This window comes from Talpa occidentalis, unplaced genomic scaffold (assembly GCF_014898055.3).
Source record: "Talpa occidentalis isolate TD23 unplaced genomic scaffold, MPIMG_talOcc4v2.1 talOcc4.8, whole genome shotgun sequence".
Classification (NCBI taxonomy): domain Eukaryota; kingdom Metazoa; phylum Chordata; class Mammalia; order Eulipotyphla; family Talpidae; genus Talpa; species Talpa occidentalis.
This window is the reverse complement of record NW_023605194.1, coordinates 30,881,048-30,905,606: the sequence shown is the minus strand read 5'-3', so window position 1 is coordinate 30,905,606 and position 24,559 is coordinate 30,881,048. Positions and strand designations below refer to the sequence as shown.

The 24,559-nt window shown below is 37.7% G+C and overlaps 1 protein-coding gene across 9 annotated transcripts in view; it reads right to left on the bottom strand.

Annotated features, from left to right (window-relative positions):
* PTPN20 (protein tyrosine phosphatase non-receptor type 20) overlaps positions 1-24,559 on the bottom strand; it is a 47,759-nt gene that overhangs the window by 6,121 nt on the left and 17,079 nt on the right. For 4 of the 9 annotated variants that reach the window (XM_054690280.1, XM_054690281.1, XM_054690279.1 and 1 more), the window contains 6 exons: positions 23,809-23,912; positions 18,748-18,860; positions 17,145-17,293; positions 10,957-11,047; positions 4,691-5,025; positions 446-661 (listed from right to left, as the gene is read on the bottom strand). In XM_054690280.1, the coding sequence (XP_054546255.1) occupies positions 446-661; positions 4,691-5,025; positions 10,957-11,047; positions 17,145-17,293; positions 18,748-18,860; positions 23,809-23,894 (990 nt within the window). In that variant the 5' untranslated portion in view covers positions 23,895-23,912. Of the gene's footprint in view, positions 1-445; positions 662-4,690; positions 5,026-10,956; positions 11,048-17,144; positions 17,294-18,747; positions 18,861-20,120; positions 20,219-23,808; positions 23,913-24,559 lie in introns of all 9 variants that reach the window. The other 5 variants (XM_037496932.2, XM_037496934.2, XM_037496935.2 and 2 more) reach the window with 3 other exon arrangements.

Sequence of the window (24,559 nt, the reverse complement as noted above, 5' to 3'; positions counted from 1 at the left end):
TTTCTGAAAAGAGTAGAGAGGAACACCTGTAAGAACATTTGACAGTTTAAAGCTCAATGGAGAGCCAATAAGGAAACAGGATTTATTTCCTGTTTTTGAACCACTGTATTTCATCAAATCTAAGCATCCTCATTATAGAATGCACCATACCACTAGAAAATACAGCACCAATTAAACTCACATTTACTGTGGACCTACTATGTTCCAGACACTGTCCAAAACCAATCGCTTGCACTTTGTATTTAATCCTCACAACCACCTCCAAGAACCTGCAGCAGTTAAATACCAAAGCAGTTAATCTTTCAGAAGCAGGTACACAATGCTCACAAGTTTTCTATTCACTAAATTGTTTTCGAAGGTCACATACTGTCTTCAGGTACTAGAAGGCTATTAAGAGTAGTGTGTTTACGAACACTATCAGTGTATCTACTTAGTTCACACTTACTGGAAAGTTCTTTTCAATGGCACATAACACAACATCCACACACAGGAGCACCCCTGTCCGGCCCACGCCAGCACTGCAGTGAACAATCATGGGTCCTGTATGGTGGCTCTTCCTCACGTAACGAACATACTTTATAAAACCATCTACTGAGTCAGGAGTGCCATGGTCTGGCCAGTTGGTGAATTGCAATTGTTTTACAGAATGACTCTTTCCTGTCTGTAGAGAGAGAGCAGAAGAGAAGGAGGGAGAGGGAGGGGAAAGATTTATCAACTTCTTATAGTAGAGATCTGATTTCAATTTCTAATATGTATCACTACTAATACCACTAATAAAAATATCTATATGGTAATAAAAATAAGAATACTACCAGGTAACACAAATCGAGCACTTATTATGTGGCAGGTAGTGTCACATAAGGCTTCACATACATTATGTCACTTAATCCTCACACCAATGTTGAGAAGTAGGCACTATTTTATCCTCATCTTACAGATGAGAAAATAAGGATTAGGGTGACTAGGAGGTGGGTGTTAGGTCAAAGGGCTCTCAAATGTGTAGAGCTGGGACAATAATGTAGGCCTCCTGCATCCATGAGGCTGCAGAAAAACCAAGAATCTGAAAACCTTAGAATGAAAGGTGGGTTAGCATGTTAAGAATAAGATAGAAAGGCAATCTGTTTTAAATATTATTCTAGCAAATTTAACTATAACATAAAGGTGCTGTCAGGTTGCTTGATGAGGTGGGGAGAGGAGGTGTCTGCGAAGGTACCAACCTCCTCTGGAAATGAGAATAGGGTGGTTAATGGCCAGCTAAGTTCCCACTCTTACACTGAGGGCCCTGGAAGTAGAGTCATGAAACCACCCTCAGGAGAAAAAGGACTTTGACTTTACCCACCATCATCCCTTCCAAGAGATCACCCATTGTCCAATATAGAGTCCTCACTAAACTTCACTCGGGCCCCTTATGGGAAATCCAAACATCTACTCTGCTTCTCCCCAGTGCACCTCCTTTTCCTAAGTTCCAAATAGAAGTAAGCTATTTTAAACCCCAAATAGAAAACTAAAGTTTGAATCCTAGTACGTGAGGATGAAAACAATACTTGAAAATCATATGATGGTACCAGGTTTAGGATAGCTCTTACTCTACCAAATATTAGCAATGAAATTTCTCCTAACACTGTTGCCCACTGAGAATCTGCACAAAGGTAGGACTTTCCACTTTCCTGACTCAGTTTCATGAAGACTGAACCCCTGGCACAGATTTACTCATGGTTTTGAGGCATGTGGGTCTCAGCCTGAAGACCACCATTCTAGACTCCCATTCCAGGGCTCCACAGGTAGAGCCCAGAATTTGAATCCTGGAAGACAGAACATTCCTTTGTTCCTCCTACCTCACCTATATTCTCCCAGCAAGCTGTCCTCTACCCTAGCATGAACCAAACATTTAGAACTGATGTGTTTGGTGCCTTCTTCCCCACTAGACAGTGTAGTACTCTAAAAGTTGAGATTGTATTTTCTTTCTATCTCCAGCACCTGGCACAATACCTAGTTAATAGGATGCAATCTGCAAGAACTAGAGGAGTAAGGACCAGGTCAATTTCCAGGTGTACAAAATAATAGTGTCTAGCACATAATCAGCAAGTTCTCCAATCATTATTATTGGCCCCCCTGGTCACCACTCTGTGCTCCAGGTCCCCCACCTTTCAACCTCCCTGCTCCTCTATGTCCTCAACTTCTCATTCTGCACTTAGGACTCCATCCCATAATAAAGCCTCTTTCCTAAATGTTTCTTCCTTGCCTAGTCTTCCGCAGGCACAGCACTCCCTGCCCTCTCTAATCGACGTCACCTATTCTGCTGTGTTCCTGGCACTGCAGAACATAGAGATTCAATTGAAGACTCCTTGCTGCCCATCCCTATTTCCAATTCATTATTTCTTCTTTTGTATAAAAAACCCTCTTACCTCTGAGTTTCATACCGCTTAGCTTCATCTTCCCGATTTTATCACTAAAGGGGTAAATCTTCCAGTTGACCTGCCACATTCACTGGAGATTCTGATCTTCTCCCTTCCACAAACTCTGACATCATCCAGAGCAAATTCACAGTCTCAATAGCCCAAGAGCTACTCTAAACTCACAGCAGTTTTCTTTCTTGAAGAGAAGACCACTCCTATGTTCTAGTCTCTATAGTGACAGTCACTCCTGGGATTTACCATCACTTCTAATGTCCTGTATCAAAAATCTTCCAGGTTCTTAAACCCCAATATCTCTCCTGACCAGAAGGACATGTCTACTACTGCCTGATTTATGCTTCATTTCAAGTGTAACAACAATGTAATCAAGTGGAGCTCTCCTGCCCCTTATATCCTCCATATATTTCTAGTTGACTAATGCCGGATTCCATTCATCTCCCTAATAAATTTAAACTACATGCCTAATCCCAGTCAGCCTGCCAAGAAGAATATATTAACATAGATGCATATTTTATTGCTCTTACAAATTGATGGGTTCCAACCTCAGTAACCCTTTTCCTGGTCAATGTCATCACTCCATTCAACATCTTTGATGATGATGCCAAATCTCATCACTCTTTTTAAGTTTCCTATATAATTTCCACCCCCTTCACGCCACTGAACACATGCATTACCTACCTGCTAATCCATCCATGTAGGCCAATGTAACTCATCACTGTAGGGTAAGGAAAAATGTCAGGCTTTTCTGCCCTCCTGCCATCAGGATAGATGATGGATCCTTGTGGTCTTGAATGCATGCCTGATGGCGGGCACCCGGAGTAGGCTGTGGGCCTAAGTGGATGGGATTCACCTGGGCTAAGACTGTGCTTTTAAGGGAGGCGTCACAGGGACACCAGCAGAAGCAGAAAAAGCCGAAAGAGAAGCCGAGAGAGAGAGATCACCGGAGAGCCCAGATAGAGTGAAGACTTGCTGGGGGCTGGGAGGCCTGCCAGACTCCTGGCCCCCCAGCACCCCTGCCTGCTTTGTACCGGGTAAATCCCAATAAAAGACCTGCAAAAACCACTGAGGACTCTGACTCCTCCTTTACCCGGTCTGCTGGATCAGAAAACCTGCTCAGTGGCCCATTCCTGGCCTTACAATCACTTTCTCCTAAATACCATTCCTTTTCTATTTCCCAAATCTTTCAGAGCAAGACATCTTATTAATTATACTAGACCACCAGTCCTCAACAGAACATTCTACAATGATGCAAATGTACTATATCTGTACTGCCCAACATGGTAGCCACTAGTAGCATCTGACTAAACACTAGAAATGTGCCTCTGAAAGTGAGGAACTGAATTTGCTATTTCATGTAAATTTAAATCATTTAAATTTAAGTTTAAATAGCCACATGTGCCTACTTATTGGATAGCATACTTTTACCACTCCTCCTGTCACTTTTAAGTTCATAAGTCATGTCACATTTAAGTCTGCCAATTTTACCTGAAAAACAACAAATTCTCTGATTTACATCTCACTACCAACTGATCATGTTACCTTCTTACCTTCAGTATCTCCCAATTACCTTCATGATAAAGTTCATTTTTGCTCCTTAGCTTAAATCCAAGACATTTCATGCTGACTGCTCCCAGTTTACTTTCTATAGCTCATCATCATATCTCGTTACTCCCTGTCATTGAACTTTTACATTCCAAAGACATTGAATTAGTTACATTTCTCTATATACATCTCATGTTATTTTATATCTAAAAATTTACTTCTTCTTTCCACATTTCTCCTTTCGATAATTCTCACTCAGTCGTTGCCTTGTCCAGCAAACATTCCCCCAAGTTCCAAGTAAAGCTAAGTAATTCCTTTCTGAATCCCCAAAGCACCCCATACAAATGTCAATATTACCACTGAGATCAGTATCAGTTCCACTAACATCAGTGAGTATATCAGACTCTCCACAGTCAGTAGAGATAGTACCTGGCACAGTGATTAGCATACCTAAGGGAATGAATTATATCTCATACTCAGCAGAAGTATCCCAGGATTAGGCAACTTTATTCTCCCTGCCCCAGCTCTCCTTTTTAAGTTTTTAATCTCGCTAGTCAGAGTTTGGCTAAGCAGAGGTGGTCGTGTCTTACTTTCTGGTACAAAGAAGTAAAAACAAGTTACTTAAAAATGTATTCCCAGTCTATATCCCATTCTACTTCTAACTGCAACACCTGATATGTGTATTTATATAAACGCTACACATATATAATACTTATTTTTTTAATAAAACTTACAGGCTTCCTCACAACTTGAAATAGTCGAATGATGAAATATTGAAGTATCTGGTATTTTTCCAGGAAGATACGATAGTTTTTCAATTCCAATGGCATTTCCTTAGAAATGGGCCAGTAACGCTGGCATTTGACAACTCCACATTCTGTCTCTCTGGTTATCATGACAATAATATTAGAGTTATTTTCTAAAACCATTTGCCAAAAGTCTTCTATGGTTTCTGTCAGTGGTCCTTGGGTAGCAATATAAAAATACTCTTCTTCAGAATTGACTATTCTAATATAACTAGCATTGATGTAGTCCTTGTTTTCCCCAAGAGGAACCCGTGTTGAATCATCTGTTACAAAAACAGAAACATCCAGTAGATAAAAGGAAAAGCAGGAGATGCAATACACTCAGACTTCACAAAAGCCTTTCACACAGGTAAATCCATTTCTCTCTTTGAGCAATAGAGAAGATGTCATGGAAGTTTCTTTTCAAAAGGATATTTAAGTTCATAAATTTACATTTTTCCCTCCCAAAACCTATTGCTATGACCTTAGAAATATAGAATTAAGGGAATTTTTTGTTTTGCTTTAAATCAGTTTCCACTAAATAGAGGATACCATCAGTATCCAATCCAGGCACTGAGAGATTTCAGTTAGACGTGGCACAGGTGGGTTTGGATCAAAGAGGCTCCTACTAGTCTGCAGCTGAACAAGGAAAGGAGGAGCCTGCTGACGGAGCAAGTGAACATTATTCTTTTACAAATCGGGAGAATTTGTATACTAGAGCAATACTAGAGTAACAGGGTCCAAGACACAAACGAAAAACAGGCTCTGGTAGTTGATAAAATACAAATACTAGGATTAATGGAATTGTTTCAGTGTCCCCACACAAGGCAGCCATCTTTTATTTTACCCTCAGCCTTCACCTGGTGAAGTAGCTATTACCTGAAGGGTATAGTAGCAACAGGATGGTATGAAAGGGGTTTGCTCCAAGTAACATGGGACTCATTATTATAAATTTAAAAGGGAGAAAAACAGCTCCTTGGGTCACTAATGAAATTCACTGGCCCAGGAATAGTCTTCATCTGGGAAGTCTTCACCACTTTACAAAGATACCTGGGGCTACTGTTACTGCTCCCCACAAAGAGAATAACTGCCCCCAGCAAAGGAGGGTCTCCCTGCCAGCCAGAGGTCTCAATAGCCCCTCCTACTACTTAAAGTTATGTGGAACCGCATACCTAGAAAATATGCTCTGACCAGGATAACTGATCAGGATAACTCACACAATGTCTGACAAAACCCTCCTCAAATTCCAACACAGCAAACATACTCCTCCTTTTGGAATTATGAATATTTAAAGGAAACAATCCACTAGATATAGAAAGATATCACAAGAGGAGACCATTCTGAGAAGTGGCAAATGTTTTCCTTTCTATGAAAGGGAAGAATATCTTAAAAACTCCTACTTATATTTTAAATGAAATCTGAGAGAACAATATTTTATCATTTGAAAGGATAATGCTTAGTGACATAATTATGTCACAAGAGGATTTAGTGAAATCATTCTCTAAGAGCCATCTGTTTTCTGCACAGGTTAAATACATGAGTTAAATGAGGATGTGGTAGGAATCACCACCCCTGAGTCTTTTTAAGACCTTGATAGTAGCACTAGCCTCTGCATTATCTCCAGGGATACAGTATTGCTTTTATTTTACTAATTTCCTAGTAAAGGCAGTTCTCTTGGCTTCCACTTGGCCTTTTTCGCCACAACAGTCCTTATTCCACAGGTCACAGAACCAGTGTGGGGGACTGGCCAGTAGTTATTGAGTATGTGTAGGGTAAAGAAAATGTCAGGCTTTTCTGCCCTTCTGCCATCAGGATAGATGATGGATCCTTGTCCTGAATGCATGCCTGATGGCGGGCACCTGGAATAGGGTGTGGGCATAGGTAGATGGGATTCAGCTGAGTTAAGACTGTGCTTTTTAAGGGCGGCGTCACGGGGACGCCAGCAGCAGCAGCAGCAGCAGCAGCAGCAGCAGCAGCAGCAGCAGCAGCAGCAGCAGGGGACGCCAGCAGCAGCAGCAGCAGCAGCAGCAGCAGCAGCAGCAGCAGCAGCAGCAGCAGCAGCAGCGAGAGAAGCCGAGAAGCAGCAGAACGAACGCTACAGAGTCCAGATAGAGTGAAGACTTGCTGGGGGCTGGGAGGCCTGCCAGCCTCCCAGACCCCAGCCAGCACCCCTGCCTGCCATATGCCTGGTGAACCCCAAATAAAAAACCTGCAAAACTACTGAGGACTCTGACTCCTCCTTTACCCAGTCTGCATGGGATCAGAAAACCTGCACTGTGCCCAGTCCTGCTCTACAGTATGTCTGTTGCTATTATGCATTCCAAAACTAGGAAAATAACTACAGTGAATCAAGACCCATTGGACCCACTGTGAAATGGACCTGAGCTAAACCTCCATCGATTATCTGACCCCCTAATGTGCTTCTCTAGCTGGTAGCCCACAGTGATGATTTGGTTCTCCTGGAATTAGTGTCAGATTAGTGCCGGTATTAGTACTAATGTCAGAGAAGACCCTTCAGGGTTTAGGAGCTTGATGTGGTCATCTTCATATTCATCTTCCCATGTTTCCATTCCAATTTGCAACAGCATTCATTCTCAAGCAATGTCCTAACTTTAACATCCTGCAAAGCTGGGAATTCAATTCCATTGTAATTCTATCCTTTGCAGAATGAGACTCTGGGTTTGATTTTCAGCAGTCTCAGCTCCATATCTACAGAAGGTAAGGGTTTCCTCCAAGGCAGACAAAAATTCTGGGACATTTATGTGGCTCTTGAGCTGGAAATTTGAAACCCTGAGAGCATTCTTTCCTTTCCCACTTTACCCAGTATAATTAGAATCAACCAGTCAATTTCATTATACTTGTTAGTTTGATAAAAAATGTTCTAAGGTATGAAATACACAGGTCATCCAGAACCTTGCTTCATGTTAAGTATTGGAGTAGGAACATCCAATGGTGAGATTTTGTATGTCTCCTCTGCCACATCTCACCACAGATTACCAGTGCTCTCTTTGTCACTGGAAAGAAGAGTCATTAATTTCTTTTAAATTTTATCACATTAATGAACCAATTCATAATACTCCTCTTTAAGATTTTGTTTCTCTAGAACAGAACTACTCTTGGTACCAAAATTAGTATTAATCAGTGTTCTCCAGAGAAATAGAATTAATATAGTATATAGAGAATGAGGTTTATTTTAAGGATTTGGTTCACATGACTGTGGGGGCTAGCCAGCCTGAAATTCGCAGGACAGCTTGTGAGACTGGAGATCCAGAGGAGAGTTGATGATGAGTCTTGAGTCCAAAGGCAGCCTGGAGATAGAATGCCTTCTTCCTCGGGGGACCTCTTTTACTTTTAAGGCTTTCAAGTGATTAGATGAAGTTTACCCACCTTTACAAGGACAATCGGCTGTATTAAAGTCTACTGATTTAAATTTTAATGACATCTAAAAACACCTTTACAGCAACATCTGCACTAGTGTTTGACCAAATATCTGAATACTGGGCCAGTTAAGTGGCCCATCAATCATCACATGAGCTAAAACACCTAGCAGAACATTTGAAAGAGAAGATCTTTCTTGAAACTTCAATTAGTTACCTAGAAAACCAAGTGATAGAAAACAAGAAAAAAAACGAAAAGAGAAAATACATGCAAAAATACCAATAGAAGTAAAGAAATAACTAGAGAAAATATGAAAGCCTTTGAAGGCAGATCCAAGACATGGACCCTACAGGGAGCTCCAGAAAAAGAACAAAGAGTAGACTGAGGAAGAGCAATTACTAAATAACTGAAGATACTTTCCTACTGCTAAAGGAAGATGAGTCTACAGACTAAACAGTTCTATAAGGTTGATGAAATGAAACACACCAGATAACATTTCTGAATTCCAGAAGACAATAAAATGTTGAAGGGTTTGAGGATAAAAGAATGTGTTTCATAAAGAAGTGACATGATTAGTCACTGATCATGATACCCTCTTTTATTTACACAGTGATAAGCTAGAAGTAGAGTATGTATCTTACGTAGTCAGTCATAGTTAACATATCATTACTGAAATTTGAATTGTGTGGTCAAGGGACTGGTATTTATCTAAACATTGTCTGAAATTTATGCATGTAGGAGCCATGCAAAGCGGGAACTGCTGTACTTGCAGTGTCCTGCGCTGTGTGAATTCCCCCCAGTTAGAATGCTCAGCACACTTCAAGAGGAAGAAAAATTATTCCTCTGGCTTTCTTCATGTGATTCTTCAAGAACCTTCTCTATAAATTAAAAAAATGTGTGGCAGAGAGATCAAAGAAACTTTCTATGAGTTATCACTTAATTTGGCTGGTTTTAAATTACACTGAGGTATGAAGTAAATAACTCAGCGGTCTTTAAAATAGAACTTAGTTGAATAATAGTTGATTCTCTTAAGAGAAAAGAAAAAAGCTTACATGATTTTCTTTAGTTGTAATCACTTAACTCTTTTTCATATTTTTGCATCATTTTAGCTGCCATTCTTCTTGTACCGAGAATAAAATGTTTAAGTCAGATCAAATGCTAAATTACCCTATGCCCAATATTCTTATATTCGTGAGATTATAAAATGCCAATTGTATCCAGTCTCCCTGAGGGCTACTTGTACATGTAGGGGTAGGAGTAGATAATTGGGATATTTGAGCTCAGGGTAGGACCCAATTGTTTGCATTCTCTTTTAAAATGTCCAATAGCAGTCCATCAGTCATATTTCAGAAATATTCAGCAATGCACTTCTGCACACTTTCTCCACAAAAGATAGCAAAATAAATTATTATTTTTTTTAACTATCTTGGGAGGGTTACTCATTAAATTTAATATCATAAACTTATTTTAAAGCTGAATGAACCAAGTAAATATGAAGGTGTTTAGCCACAGATAGCCATCACTATGTTCTACTCTGGTATTTATGATAACCACATCAATTCTAATAGGAGAAACAGGAAAGAAAACAGACAATTAAAATACACGTTTTTGGTGAGTGGGAGAAGGTATTCACAAGATGCTTTGAGGAAAACAAGGACCGCCTAAGCAAACTAAATCTGAAAGACAGCAGGGATTACCTCAGCAAAGGGTGGATGGATGGAATCACAGGTTCAAAGGCCTGCAGACAAGAAAAAGAGAATGATAAATTTCAGAGACCAGAGCAGCTCTGTGGGAGTGAGGATAAAGAGATGTAATTTATGGCATGCTATAGAATTTTACCACGATGGTAACAGAAAGCCAAAGAAAAGTTTTAAAAGGATGTTCTGATTTACATTTTGAGAAAATCATTTCTGTAGCTGCTGTTAGTATATGGGACTGGAGGCAGTGAAGACGTCAGATACTAGCTGAGAGATCTAAAAGGCTCAGTCTAAGTTAGCAGAATCGGGAATCAAAAGATGAGGGAAGATTCTAGAGGCATTAAGAGGGTAAAATCAAAAGGATCTAGTGACTACTTTTGGATATTGCCATTTTCTGGCTTGGACAAGTAGGTGCTTATGGCAAATAAGATATAGAGTAAAGGGTGAAGGTCAAGTTGGAGAAAGAAAAATGACACATTTAATTTGGAAAAAAAAATCTATCTTGAAAGGAATGAGAGGCCCTGAATGAGATTTCCTGCCTAAGATTAAAACTGTGCTGTATCTGTTTCTGCTTTTTGGATACTCTGAGACAGATAAGTCCTGTACCTTTGGGTGTGGGGGGAGGGTGGTGTGTGGTATCACTAGCATCACTGAGTAATGTGTAAGGCCCTCTGTGGAGACAATCAAAGAGCAGCCTCCTGTTGGAGGATAGGTTAACAGCTTTGTTGGCCTACACAAAGGATATAAATAGCCGCATTATATTTTTGTCCTTTTGTGTCTAAACAAAGGGATAGGTAGGTAGTCAGGGATCGGGGTACCAAATGTGACAGATGTCTCAGACTATTAGACTTTATGTTTTAGATGGTTTATGACCTGAGAAGTAGCACTGCATAGGAATTAGGCTGAAGGATTGCTATAAATAATTCTCTTATATTGGCTAGAAGTACTACTTGGAATGGAAGATTTGACCTTTACTATGTCCTAGCATATCCAAGAACATGCCCAGGCCACCCACTGCTAGCTATCAGAACTCTTCAACATGGTCATGATCAAAAAGCTTAATACTGAAAGACATACAACCAACTTTTTATCTTTTCCCAAATGTCAACAGGAAAATAATCAAAACCATTTTTAGCTTACATGGAAGAATATCCCGATATCTGTTTTTATCTCTGTTGTGTGGTTCATTCCCAGAGTTGAACTCACCAGGCAGATTCTTACTTTCTAAAGACTTTAAAAGGTAAGAAATATAAGTCATGTATTTACTATAACAAAGACATCAGGTTATGACCTGATGTGAAATGTATTGTATAGAGAAGTCAGAACCCTATTAAGAAATACTATATACAATATCAAATTTGACATGTCAATCAACAAATTGCTTGATAAAATGAATTTCAATATCCTTTTTCATAAAAAAAGGCAATGTAGATTATTCACTTCTTAGGACCTACCCATAAATCTATCATTTTATAAATAAAAATAATAAAATAACATCAACTAAGTTATATACATATAAACAAAGAAATATAAACAGTTTTAAAATGCTTCTTGCCCCACAAAAAACAGTATAGCCAAGATACCAATGAAAGAATTCTTCCTATTAAAAAAAAAAAGTCTTAAATAAATAATCTTACCTAATTGGAATGTTTCCCATAATGGCAATTGTAATTCTAGGTTCTTTTTAGTCAGATCATGCCATTTATCTAAATATGTGCAGATTTTTTAAAAAAAAATTTATTTAAGTAACATGGCACCATAACATTATAAACATTTCAAATATGCATTATTAAAAATGTCTTTACCAAGTATGAATTCAATAAGCATTTATTGAACTTCAGTAATGTACTCAGCACTGTTCTAGATATTGGAGCACACAGATGCATCTGAAATATGCTCATCTTTTTTTTTTTTTTTTTTAAAGATTTATTTATTCGGGTCTCCCCGGTGGCGCAGCGGTTGAGCGCTGGGTGGCGAAGCTGCCTGCAGCCTCTGCAGCGCCAGTTCGATCCCCGGCTGCTCCCCGGCCACTGGAGGAGGGTCCCACATGGCGCAACAGACCTCTCCTGCCGCCCGCTGCTCCCCTCAGCAGTGTACCTCGGTCCTTCTGCCTGCTCTGCTCCCCGCTCTGGCTCTGGTGAATTCTCTCACCCTCCCGCACTTCTGACTGTACCCAGTGCTTGTATAAATAAATAAATAAATCTTTAAAAATAAATAAATAAATAAATATTTATTTATTCATGCATACAAGCACTGGGCTACAGGCCAGGTATACGGGAGGGTGAAAGGATTTACCAGAGACAGAGTGGGGAGCAGAACAGGCAGATCTACTGAAATACACTGCTGAGGGGAGCAGCGGGGGAGACAGGAGAGGTCTACTGCGCCATGTGGGATTCTCACCGGCCAGCTGGGATCAAACCCGCGCTGCAGCAGCTATGGACAGCTTCCAGCGCTGTAATCAACCGCCTGTGCCACCAGGGAGGCCCCATGAAGTGTGCTCATCTTTAAGGAGTTAACAGCACATGGTCAATGTAGAGATACTGGTACAGAGGACAGCACCGGCTTGTACCTGAGGTATGGGAAGGAAAGCTCCAGGAGGGAAGCAGTACTTGAACAGGGCATTCCTGAGTCATCAGAACTTAGCCACATGAGCGTGTATGTGTGTGTGTGTGTGTGTGCACAAGGAGAGCAGAGTGAAGGTGCAGCGCACCATTCTCGGTGGGACAGGAATGTCGCATATATGTCCTCATGGGGAATCCTGAACTGTATGGGAACAAACGCATACAACCTAGTCCAATGAGACTCAAAATTAGCTAGTAAGACCTAGTCTCAGCTATAAAAGAAACTGAGATATATTTATTTCTACTCTACTAATAAATATTTGTGAATAAAACCTGAAAGTCTGTACATTTTAAAAGCTTTTCAGTAACTCCTGAGTAGCCAACTTGGCACTCGGTCATTAAATAATAGTGGTGCTCACAGCCAGTGGGCAACGAGGAGCCAGTGAAAGTTTTAAGAAGTAGGATAATATGGTAAAATTTTCACCTTTTAAATCTTTATGCAAACCAATTCTAAAATTAATCTGAAAAATTCTATAGGGAGAACCAGAATAACTTTGTAGAAGAAGAGTAATGAGTAAAGATGAGTCTTAACAGATGGTAAAAGATAATAAAAGCTATGCTGATTGAAAGTTTGGTATAGTACATGAATAAGCAAATCAATGAAAAATACCCGAAAATAAAATTAAAATACATGTGGGGCTACAGTATATGACATAAGTGACAGTTTATTTTTTTTATTTATTTTTTTTTTTAAATATTAAATTTTATTTTTATATTCCCCCATACAATTGCAAACGCCCCATTCTGACCCCAATCCTTCCCCTCCCGCCCCCCCACCCCCCAAAAAGTGTCTCTGGTTCATAGTTTTTTTGTTGATTTTGATTTTCACTTTCTTATATTCATTTTCCTGGTCCCTTATTTAAGTTTTCTAGATTCCTGCTATGAGTGAGACCATCCGGTATTTTTCTTTTTCTTTTTGGCTTATTTCGCTGAGCATGATCCCTTCCAGTGCCATCCATGTTGCTGCAAATTGCATGTGTTTATCTTTTTTGAATGCTGAGTAATATTCCATGGTATATATGTACCACATCTTCTTGATCCAGTCATCTATTTTTGGGCATTTGGGTTGTTTCCAAAGCTTAGCTATTGTAAACAGTGCTGCTATAAACATAGGAGTGCAGGTGCTCTTTGGAATTGATGTTTCTGTGTCCTTTGGGTAAATACCTAGGAGTGGAATTGCTGGATCATATGGAAGCTCTATGTTTAGTAGGTCCAGAAATCTCCACACAGCTCTCCATAGTGGTTGGACCAGTTTGCACTCCCACCAACAGTGCACAAGAGTTCCTTTTTCTCCACATCCTCGCCAACATTTGTTGTTGCTAGTTTTTTTAATATGTGCCATTCTCACTGGTGTGAGATGGTATCTCATGGTAGTTTTGATTTGCATTTCCCTGATTACAAGTGATGTTGAACATTTTTTCATATGTCTGTTGGCCATTTGCATTTCCTCTTCAGAGAAGTTTCTTTTTAGCTCTTCTGCCCATTTTTTGACTGGATTATTTTCTTTGTTGTTGCTGAGTCTCATCAGCTCTTTGCAGATTTTTGTGATCAGTCCTTTATCATTAGTGTTGGGTGCAAAAATGTTCTCCCAGTTGGTGGGGTTTCTCTTTGTTTTTGTTATTGTCTCTTTTGCTGTGCAGAAGCTCTTTAATTTGATGTAGTCCCAGCTGTTTATCTTTCTCTTCACTATCACTGCTTTGGGTGATGTGTCTGTAAAGATGTCTTTGATGTGCAAATCCCGTAGTGTTTCGCCTATATTTCCTTCTATGTATTTTATGGTTTCAGGTCTTATGTCTAGTTCTTTAATCCATTTTGAGTTGATTTTTGTGTATGGTGTGAGGTAGTGGTCAAGCTTCATTCTTTTGCATGTAGCGACCCAGTTTTCCCAGCACCATTTATTGAACAAACTTTCTTTGCTCCAATGCATAGTCTTTGCTCCTTTGTCAAAGATTAGTTGACCATAAATCTGTGGGTTTATTTCTGGATTTTCTATTCGATTCCATTGGTCTGTATGTCTGTTCTTGTTCCAATACCATGCAGTTTTGATGATTATGGCTTTGTAGTATAGTTTGAAGTCTGGGAGTGTGATGCCTCCATTTCCTTCTTTTTTTTTCAGTAGAGCTTTGGCTATTCGGGGTTTTTGGTGATTCCATATGAATTTCATCAATAATTGTTCTATTTCTTTGAAGAATGCCATTGAGATTTTGATTGGAATAGCATTGAATCTGTATATTGCTTTTGGTAGGATGGCCATTTTAATAATGTTTATTCTTCCAATCCATGAGCAGGGGATGTCTTTCCATTTCTTTGTGTCTTCTTCTATTTCTTTTAACAGTGTTTTATAGTTTTCTTTGTATAGGTCCTTTACCTCTTTTGTTAGATTTATTCCCAAATATTTGATTTTTTTTGTTTCGATAATAAAAGGGGTGGTTTTTTTGATTTCTTCTTCTTCAGATTTATTGTTTGTGTATAGGAAGGCCACTGACTTTTGCGTGTTGATTTTGTATCCTGCCACTTTACTGAATTGATTGATGAGTTGAATTAGTTTTTCTGTGGAGATTTTGGGGTTCTCTATGTATATTATCATATCATCTGCAAATAGTGATAGTTTGACTTCTTCTTTTCCTATTTGGATTCCTTGGATGTCTTTCTCTTGTCTTATTGCTCTGGCTAGGACTTCCAGTATTATATTGAAAAGCAGTGGTGAGAGTGGACATCCTTGTCTTGTTCCAGATCTTAATGGAATTGCTTTCAGCTTTTCACCATTGAGAATGATACTGGCTGTTGGCTTGTCATAGATGGCCTTTATGATGTTGAGGTATGTTCCTTGTATCCCAAGAATTTCAAGGGCTTTTATCATGAATGGGTGTTGCACTTTGTCGAAAGCTTTCTCAGCATCTATTGATATTATCATATGGTTTTTATATTTCTTTTTGTTGATGTGTTGGATAACGTTGATTGATTTTCGGATGTTAAACCATCCTTGTGCCCCTGGAATGAATCCAACTTGGTCGTGGTGAATTATCTTATGGATACATTGTTGGATTCTGATAGCTAAAATTTTATTGAGGATTTTTGCATCAGTGTTCATTAGGGAGATTGGCCTATAGTTTTCCTTTTTTGTGTTGTCCTTATTCGGTTTTGGTATTAGTGTAATATTGGCTTCATAGAACGTGTTTGGTATTGTCCCTTCCTTCTCAATTTTTTGGAAGAGTTTGTGAAGGATAGGCACTAATTCGTCTCTGAATGTTTGGTAGAATTCATTTGTAAATCCATCAGGTCCTGGGCTTTTGTTTTTGGGGAGGTTTTTAATTACCATTTCAATTTCGCTGCTTGTAATTGGTCTGTTTAGGTGTTCTATTTCTTCTTTATCTAGCTTTGGGTGATTGTAGAGTTGTAGGAATTTGTCCATCTCCTCTAGATTGTTGAACTTGTTTCCATATAACTGTTCATAGTAGTTACTGATTATTCTTTTGATTTCTGCTGTGTCCGTTGTGATTTCTCCTCTTTCATTTATGATTCTGTGTATTTGTGCTTTCTCCCTTTTTTCCATAAGTGACAGTTTAAATGACTAAAGAGAAATTTTAAGAGGCTATTGGGACAACTAGATAGCTATATAATGCTTGGTATACCAAATATCTTATCTTAAATTAAATTCTAGGTGAATCAAAGACTTAGATATTTTGAAAAATAATAAAAGTATTAAAATACTTTTAATATTTTATTTAAAAATATGAAATAGTTATTATTATGATCCTAGAGTGAAAGGGGCATTCCCAAATACCACAGAAGAACCTGAACTACCAATCAGTTAATATGACCCTGCCACATTAACCACTAACGATTAGCTATTTCTTCTTAGTAAATGTGTGGGTGTGCACACACATGTGTAACACAACCAACAAAGTGTAAAATTTTACCACACAGAACACAAACGAAATGGGTGATTTCTTCTTTATATAAAGAGTTATTGATTGAGTTATTGATTGGAAAATGTAATAAAAAGTTGGGCAAAGAATGGGAACTAGCAGTTCACTGAAAATAGGCATGAAAGGCTTAAAAACATATGGAAAGCAATTCATTTGTTCTCAAATAAAGAAATACCAACCAATCATCAGCAAGAAAGCATTTGTCATTTAAGAGATGAGCAAAGTTCCAAAATTTTAATAGCACATAATACTATCTTTCTAGGAATTTGTTCTGAAGAATACTTACATTCTCAGGCGTATGAAGGATAACTGTTGTTCATAATGATAGCAAAAACTAGAAAAATCTAAATGCCCATCAAAGGGGACTGCTTAAAGAAGGTCTTTATCATATAATTAACTACCATGTAACATGCAACACTTAAAAAGAATGTGATAGAGCTATCCATGCTGATAATACAGTTAGAAATCATTTTGAACGCAAATTTGTTTTTAAAAGGAAACAAAGGGTGGAATAGTGACAAGTCCAATAATTTTATATTTTATATGTAAGTTGATATGACAAAAAGTTGATATGACACAAAGTCAGGAGAAAGAGAGAATATCCATTTTATAGCCTTTTTGGCTACCTGACTTTTGCTACATACTCGTATTACTTTAAAAACAAATTTTAAAAACATGATTATCAACATATTTAATCTGAATAACAGAAAAAAAAACCTCCCCCATAGTAATGTGGAAACAGAGCACATAGAGGCTTTATTAAAAGGAAAACATTTACCAAAAACTCCTCGTTGATCTCACTTTCTATTACTTTTTTCTGAAACGTTTTTATATATTCGTTGATGGTTGATTGCTCATAAGACGTGAATATGAATGGTCGAACCTGAGCCAACTGATCTAGTTCCACTTCAGTAACAATTTGCATGTCTAAAAAAGGTGAAAAATTTGTATTTGTAAGTTATTTGTATATATGTGAAAGGAAATTTTGTTTCTGTTGCTTTCCCTTTAAAAAGTCACTTAAAAGTTACAAATTTATTTCACCAGAGAAGGGTCTATTACTTTGAAAGAAAGAATGCCATTTTTGGAAATATCATTGACTACCTACTTTTAAGAACAAAAACTCACTATTCTTGGAGAAAACTGTTCAGTGCTATAAATACAACAGATGCAGTGGGCTGATAAATGTTCTGTTGTACAATGTTAGTTGGGTTTATGAATTGACAGTTATTCCAAGGTAAGCACAAATAAGACTTGGATGAGAAATAGAAAGAACTTATGCCCTCCCTGGGACCAAGTGTTTGGAAGCCCCTAGAGTCAGAGATGAAAATGTAGAGAGTCTAATACACCTTATTTTAAAACAGATCAAGTGTGTACACACACACACACACACCCCACATACAATCCAAGTACAGAATTTATATGATGCAATATTTATGACTAAAAAATATATAAATATACCATATAAATATGGTATCTATATATGAGATATACTATATACTATATAATACAATATAAAACATAATACAACACAACTATGTTACGTAATATATTTCATTATACACTTATAAATAACAATAATGGAAAAGAATACATTCTATTTAATAGTACATATAGAATCTTTTTTGTAAATAACAACATTTTAGGTCACTTGACAATTTAGATTCCAAATATCTGAAATTTTATAGATCATATTCAAGCCAAAATGTGATAAAGCTACAAGTGAATATTAAAAGATTATTTCAAAAACTTTTGAGGTAAAATAGTCATGTAAAATCAGTTCTTAGAGGATTTTTTCCAAAGCCAAATATGAACAAACACCATGTTAATGCCAGAAAAAAATATACAAAAGCAACTCAAAAACAGGCACAAAAAGTGATGGAAGTTTATAAGAATTTGCCCTGGGAAATTCATCTTGTCTTGGAACCCTACTATTCCCAAAAAGCTCTTGGTAGGGTTGGAGGTGAGAGACTCTTGGCTGCAAGAGACAATCAAAGTAATCTTAAAGTCTTGCGTAATCTTAAAGTCTTGCAAATACATCTACATTTAGTATGAGAGGTGGTCTAGGAAGTCTAGAAGGGGTGGAAAGACTCCCACAAGAGTAAAAGCCATTTTAATCATCTTGGACTCCTAACACAAGGAAAAGAAACCTTAATAGCTTCCCACTGTGTCCCAGACTTAGCTACAAAAAAAAAAAAAAAAAGAGAGAGAGAAAGAAGATGGAGAGAAAAGGCATTTGCAGCATTTTCAATAGAAAATCATATTTCCCCATTTTTAAGTTTTTCCTAGTTTTTTCTTGCATTTATTTTAGAAACTTCTTTGTGCATACTTCTGTAGCTCAGTATCCTTAAGAGTCTGCTAATAAAAATAGGGTCAAATCCTACCTTCAAGCTGTGGGTTGGACATCCGGGAAGTTCCTGCAAGCACTTCAGACTCACTGCTCCAAATGCCTCTTTGATAGGAGACATTGGTCATCCATGAGCTTGGCTCACTCTCACTAGAAAAGAAATTTTAACATTTGCTTATGGTTTTTCAACAAATGTACACACTTAAAGAATCTCTGATAATCTATATTAATTATTCAACTGGCATTCACCTCCATTCAGTTCAGCTATCTACTTCCATTGTGAGCACTGAGAACTGGCCCACTTCCAAAGAGATAATTCCAAAGTCCAATGTTTGATCACAAACTCCGTTTTCGCCCATGTGTTTACTTGGCTTGCAAATTAGTTGTTTTGGATCACCTATTCACCTTCCTTCCTCCTTTATCCTAGGCTGTAGGAGAAAAGCACTGTGGTCCTGGGGTTTCTAATATGAACAGAGAGCCACTTGGAGAACACTGATGGGCTCCTCCTGGGCTTTCTTTACCTTTCCGCCACTGCAGCTAATTTGGAACGAGAGCCCTCATGTAGACCCCATCTCAACTCTGCTTTTGTAAAAATGTAGCCCTTCTAGAAAATGCAAGCCAGAAACTCTGAACTCTGTCAACTTACTCTCTTTAAAGTGTATATTTAGATGGATTGGCATTCTTCATTACTTGGTACACTCCCCCTGTTCAGATTTAATCCTTCCATGTTCTCAACACCAGACCTTCTGTCTTTGAGAGATTTTTTAATTTATTTTTTCACATCGTATTAATCTCTCCCTATCTACAAATTCTTCCACATTGTGAGAATACTCTATTGTTCTTCATCTTAAAAAAAAAATAAACTATCTCTATGTAACTATAGTTCTATCTCTTATTAGATTTTTCAATTATTATCCCACATTCACTTTCCATTTCCTTTCCAATTTCTCACTAATTAATTGACTCACTTATGCTAAATGCTGTCACTTATGTTACCTGCGACTCCACTTAACAAATGCATCTTAACTTAATTTCTGGTTCTAAAATCCAATATAAAGAAAATTCTTCCTAAAATTTAAATTTCATTACATCTGCCCACCAACTCAGTTTTACCTTAACTCAACACTGCCCTCTTCTAAGAGCTCCAAACACATATAAAAAGATTGGAACTGTGAAACTGTTACGATAATAGAGGAATTGAATTCTTTAGAAAGATCTTTTTCTTGTGTTAAAACCGTACTTATGAGATCATAAATATACTCCACTTCATGTCAAATCAGGTCATACTTACTACAAAGAGCTGTATCTTAAAATGATTAAAAATTTGAGGATCATTACTCACTGTATCCACTCAGAGGATTAGCTATAAATATGAATAAACAGAAAACTCACTAAATATATTAATGATACCTTTCTGTGTCCTCTTTATAAAGATTCTTATATTTACTATTTTGAAAGTTCGGAAGATAGAAATTTGCATTCTCTGAGTTAATTTCATCTTCAAAAACCTACAGATATAAGGAAACAAAATTATGGCTATGATTTTAGGATAGATTGAGAGAAATATGATCACTATAGCTCCTTAAGAAGAATACGGTCTTCAATAATAGAGTTAAAACCACAACAGTGCTACTACTATTCTTAGAAATCACTTGAAATGTGCATCTCCCTATTAAGTATTTTCTAATCTGTCAATACAAAGTATACAGTAATATGCACATACAAGTGATTTTTATGGAATCACTCATATTATTTTTCAAAAATTGATTAAAATAGCTTCATTTTTTCTTAAAAATATTAACAGAATCCAGATCAGATTTTGTAAAGACTGCTTATCACATTTAATTTACAATGAACATAAAATTCCTAGCACTATATTTATCAATATTAATCTAACCCAGTAATTCTAAGTATGTCTCTGCCACTGAGATTTTGTGATGCCTGAGAGAGAGACTTGACTTTGTTGCATTTGAAACTTCCTTTTTTTTTTTTTTTTTTTTTTGTGGGACCCTCACAGGAGGCTGGGGAATGAACCGGCACTGCAGAAGCTGCGGGCAGCCTCGCAGCCCAGCACTCAACCGCTGCGCCACCAGGGGAGGCCCCATTTGAAGCTTCTTGTAAGGTACCTGGTCCACTGGTAAACAAAACTGAATATATTTAAGGAGGAAAAAATTACAAAATAAAAGATTCAGTAATCAATATTTATTCCTCAATTTTGCTTCGATTAATCTACTCATTCATTTGACATTTCTTTTCTTGGGGCCTAGTATGTGCAGATACTATTAAAGGGCTACAGATAAAACACTCAACAAGAAAGGCATATGTTCTTCCCTTGTGGAAAACATAAATTCTAATCAAGAGAGAGAAAACACACCAGCAAGCAAATAAAAGTCACAAATGAGCTTTGTGTTAATAAAGTAACAGAGAATGGTGATACACAAATTCCACGTTCCTAAAAGGTAAAAGGAAAGGCTAAGCAAAGAGGTAAGGAAGTATTCTGAGCAAAAGGAAGAGCAGGTCCAAAATCCAGGAGGACTTCCATGGTCTGGTCTCTACCTAATTTACCACCTCATGCCATTCTATCGCTCATGCAGTATTTCTAGCCACAATCTAAGTCCTGTCTTTTCATCCTTTTTTGAAATGTCTTTCAATAACTTTGATTCCATAAAAACTTATTAATCTTTTCCCCTCTTGCTCTGTGTGTGTGTGTGTGTGTGTGTGTGTGTGTGTTTTGCTTAATTCCATGAAACTTCCTAGCTCTGGAATACCTGTTGTGGGCTATCATTCCAGAACATGGTTTAATCAATTTCAAAACCAAGCATATATTATGATAGATATTCTAGCTACACCAGCTCTCCTTTATTAGAATTGCTCTGTGTATTTTAGTATTTGAATTATTTTACTTTGTAATATCAAGGGAAAATGCCCCCCCACAAAAAAGAGTCCTTCTCATAAATCTACATAGATGACCAACAAATTAAATGACTTAGACCTGAAAATTAGTTTATTAACACTAATTGGTAAGGCAAGTCCCTAAAAATTAAATTCAGAATAATGAAGAGTACAGAGATTGTGAATGAAATGGATGGAGGAAAGGAAGTGAGAATCATATCACACCAACATGATCCCTCTCATCTCCAAGAAGACACGTGTAAATAACCATTTGTATAGAATTCATTTACTAAGAAAAGTGACATCACCTGAATGAGAAGTCACAGCACAATTTAAACCCAAGACATATTTCAAGTCATGCTTCAAAATCAACTCGATTATATTTATCAAAGCAGCAAACTGCTCTAGATGGCTGCAATTCAAATTAAAGGTTCGCTGAGGACTCTAATATGTCTTTCAATGAAATGTGATTTCACTAACAATGCCAGCAAGGCACAAAGAGAATCATACTAAATTACCAAGGTGCCAGGTCTTTTTAGAGACTGATCACTGAATCAAATTATGTCAAGTTAAAGAAAAGGCTAGATAAATGTTTCCGAGGAGCCCAAGTTAGTTTTTCTGAACTGCATATGCCGAGGATTTATGAGAGCAAAGTGAAAACAGTAATACCAGGAGATAGAAGCCTGGTTTCTAGTCTTTTCTGTGTGGCTGAAGAGATATATGAGCGCAGACAAAACATCAGCTCTCTAGGACTCAGTTTTTTCACCTCTAAAATGAATGCTGGACTAAAAATTTCTTGATCTATCCTCCAAACCTAACCATATACAAGTCTATTAGTCCACACAATTCCGAGGGATACATCATAACCAAAAGGGCATCAAATGCCTATTACATCAAGTGAATTACTTCATGAAATATAATAGCAAATTCTGGTAAAATCAGCTAATTTTTTTCCCACACACTCTAAAAACTATCCTAACTAAAAAATATCCTAAGATACTTTTTTTTCCGAAAAGGAATCTTTGATAGCACATCAAAACTCATCCTAGATAGGTTCAGTCATAAAATATAGGGGGAAACCCAAACCATAAAATGTACTCAGTTCAAGAAAGGAGTAATTATGTGGTATATGAAGGATCTGCTCTATTCTATGACATTGCTCACTTCCACATCATCTCTCCCTCAGAAAATTACTGTGATGAGAGAAAAGTATCAACGGGGGGACTAAAAGGCCAGCACCACACTGAGAGTTAGAGGCTGCCAGTCAAGAGATGTGATGGTGGCCTTCACCAGCCACCTTAAATAGCACAAGGGTGGACAGATTCCTACAGAGAGAACAACCAAACTACAGTTTTATTTTCAAAGCAGCAGCAGATTTGGGTGAAGGTGGCAGTCAAACTGGGAAAGTGGGAGAGGCAGAGATTTACCTCTATTTACATTGGAATTTACAAGAAGTGAGTATAAGGACAGTAAAATGATACAAGTCCCAAAGTTCCAGTAGATCAGTTAAGAAGGGAATAAAGCAAGGCACACAAAAGATGTAAATGCTTCCTTCCTGACAGTATCTCCACAAGGAAGGTAAAATGTCCATGTGAGAGTTTTTACCTGATTTTTTGCAACCCTCTCCTTTTCCATAGTCCAGACACACTGCACCACGCTGTCTCTATCAACTAAAAATACCAACATCAGTATATTGAAAGCTGCTTGAAATTGTATGTAAAATTCATCTTGTATCCCTATTAGTAGCACAAAATGAAATTAGATGTCAAAAGAAAGTATCAAGGATAAGGCCTCCCTGGTGATACAGGGGGCTAAAGTCTCAGTGCTATCAAACTATTGCCAGCCACTGGGCATAAGTTCGATCCCTGGCCAGGGAGCTAATCCACATGGTGCAGCAGACCTCTCGTCTCCCTCGCTGCTCCTCTTACCACCCGCACATCTGGCCTACACCCTAGTTCTTGTATGTATAAATAAAAATAAATATTAAAAATATATATCCTGGATAGCATCAAAAGGAGTTTTCTTTAACTTGTGAAATGTCCCAGTCTTTCAAATCCCTGTTTTGGTCATTTTTAACATCAGAGTGTCTTGGAATTGGGAAATCATTCTATTAATGAGAACAAAATGGACACCTGTTCCTTAGAGTGCTTCATAAGTGATATAGCTATTACCAGTCAATTAGCAGAGATTCCTCTTCTAGTTTTACCTCATAAGCCACTGATCTAGTTTTCTTTTTCTGATTTGATGAAGGCATAGGGTTCCAAGATTTCCGGTCTTTCTTATCAGAGTCATCTCCCTCCTTATCTTTCCCTGAACAAAGAAAAGGGAAGAAATTGATCAAATACTGACAGAAAGGTTGACCCTAAATGAGAAAAGCCAAGCTACATGAAGGGACTGTTAGCCTAATTTTTCGCTTTTGGAGTCATCTCATCTTTATCATCTATATTAATTATTTTTCTCCCTGTTTTGAAAAAGTAATTTAGCAAAGATGATTATAGAATTTTAGAATTATTCTCAAGAAGTTGGTATTTTGGTTGTTTTTTGTTGTTGTAGTTTTTGCATAGACCTGGGGTGAGAGGATTCATCAGAGACAGAGTGGGGAGGTGAACAGATGGATCTCTGAAATACATTGTTGAGGGGAGCAGTGGGCAAGACAGAAGAGGCCATAGTAGTGATAGCGCTGAGACTTAACCCCTACGCTACCAGGGAGACCCGCAGGAAGTTGGTGTTTAACAGGCCGTTTGTTCCTACTGCCATGTTATTCAAGAAAGCACTTTTGAGGTAAATTCTAAACATATTCAACCAACAGAACTATGCACTGGGATCTACAGAATAAAATTATTCTTTGTTTCAGAGTCTTGGAAAAAGAATAGTGTGTCAAATACATCTCACTTTAATATCTTGTATTATTAATAATAAATTAGCAATATATTAATAAATAAAGAACATTGTTTTAG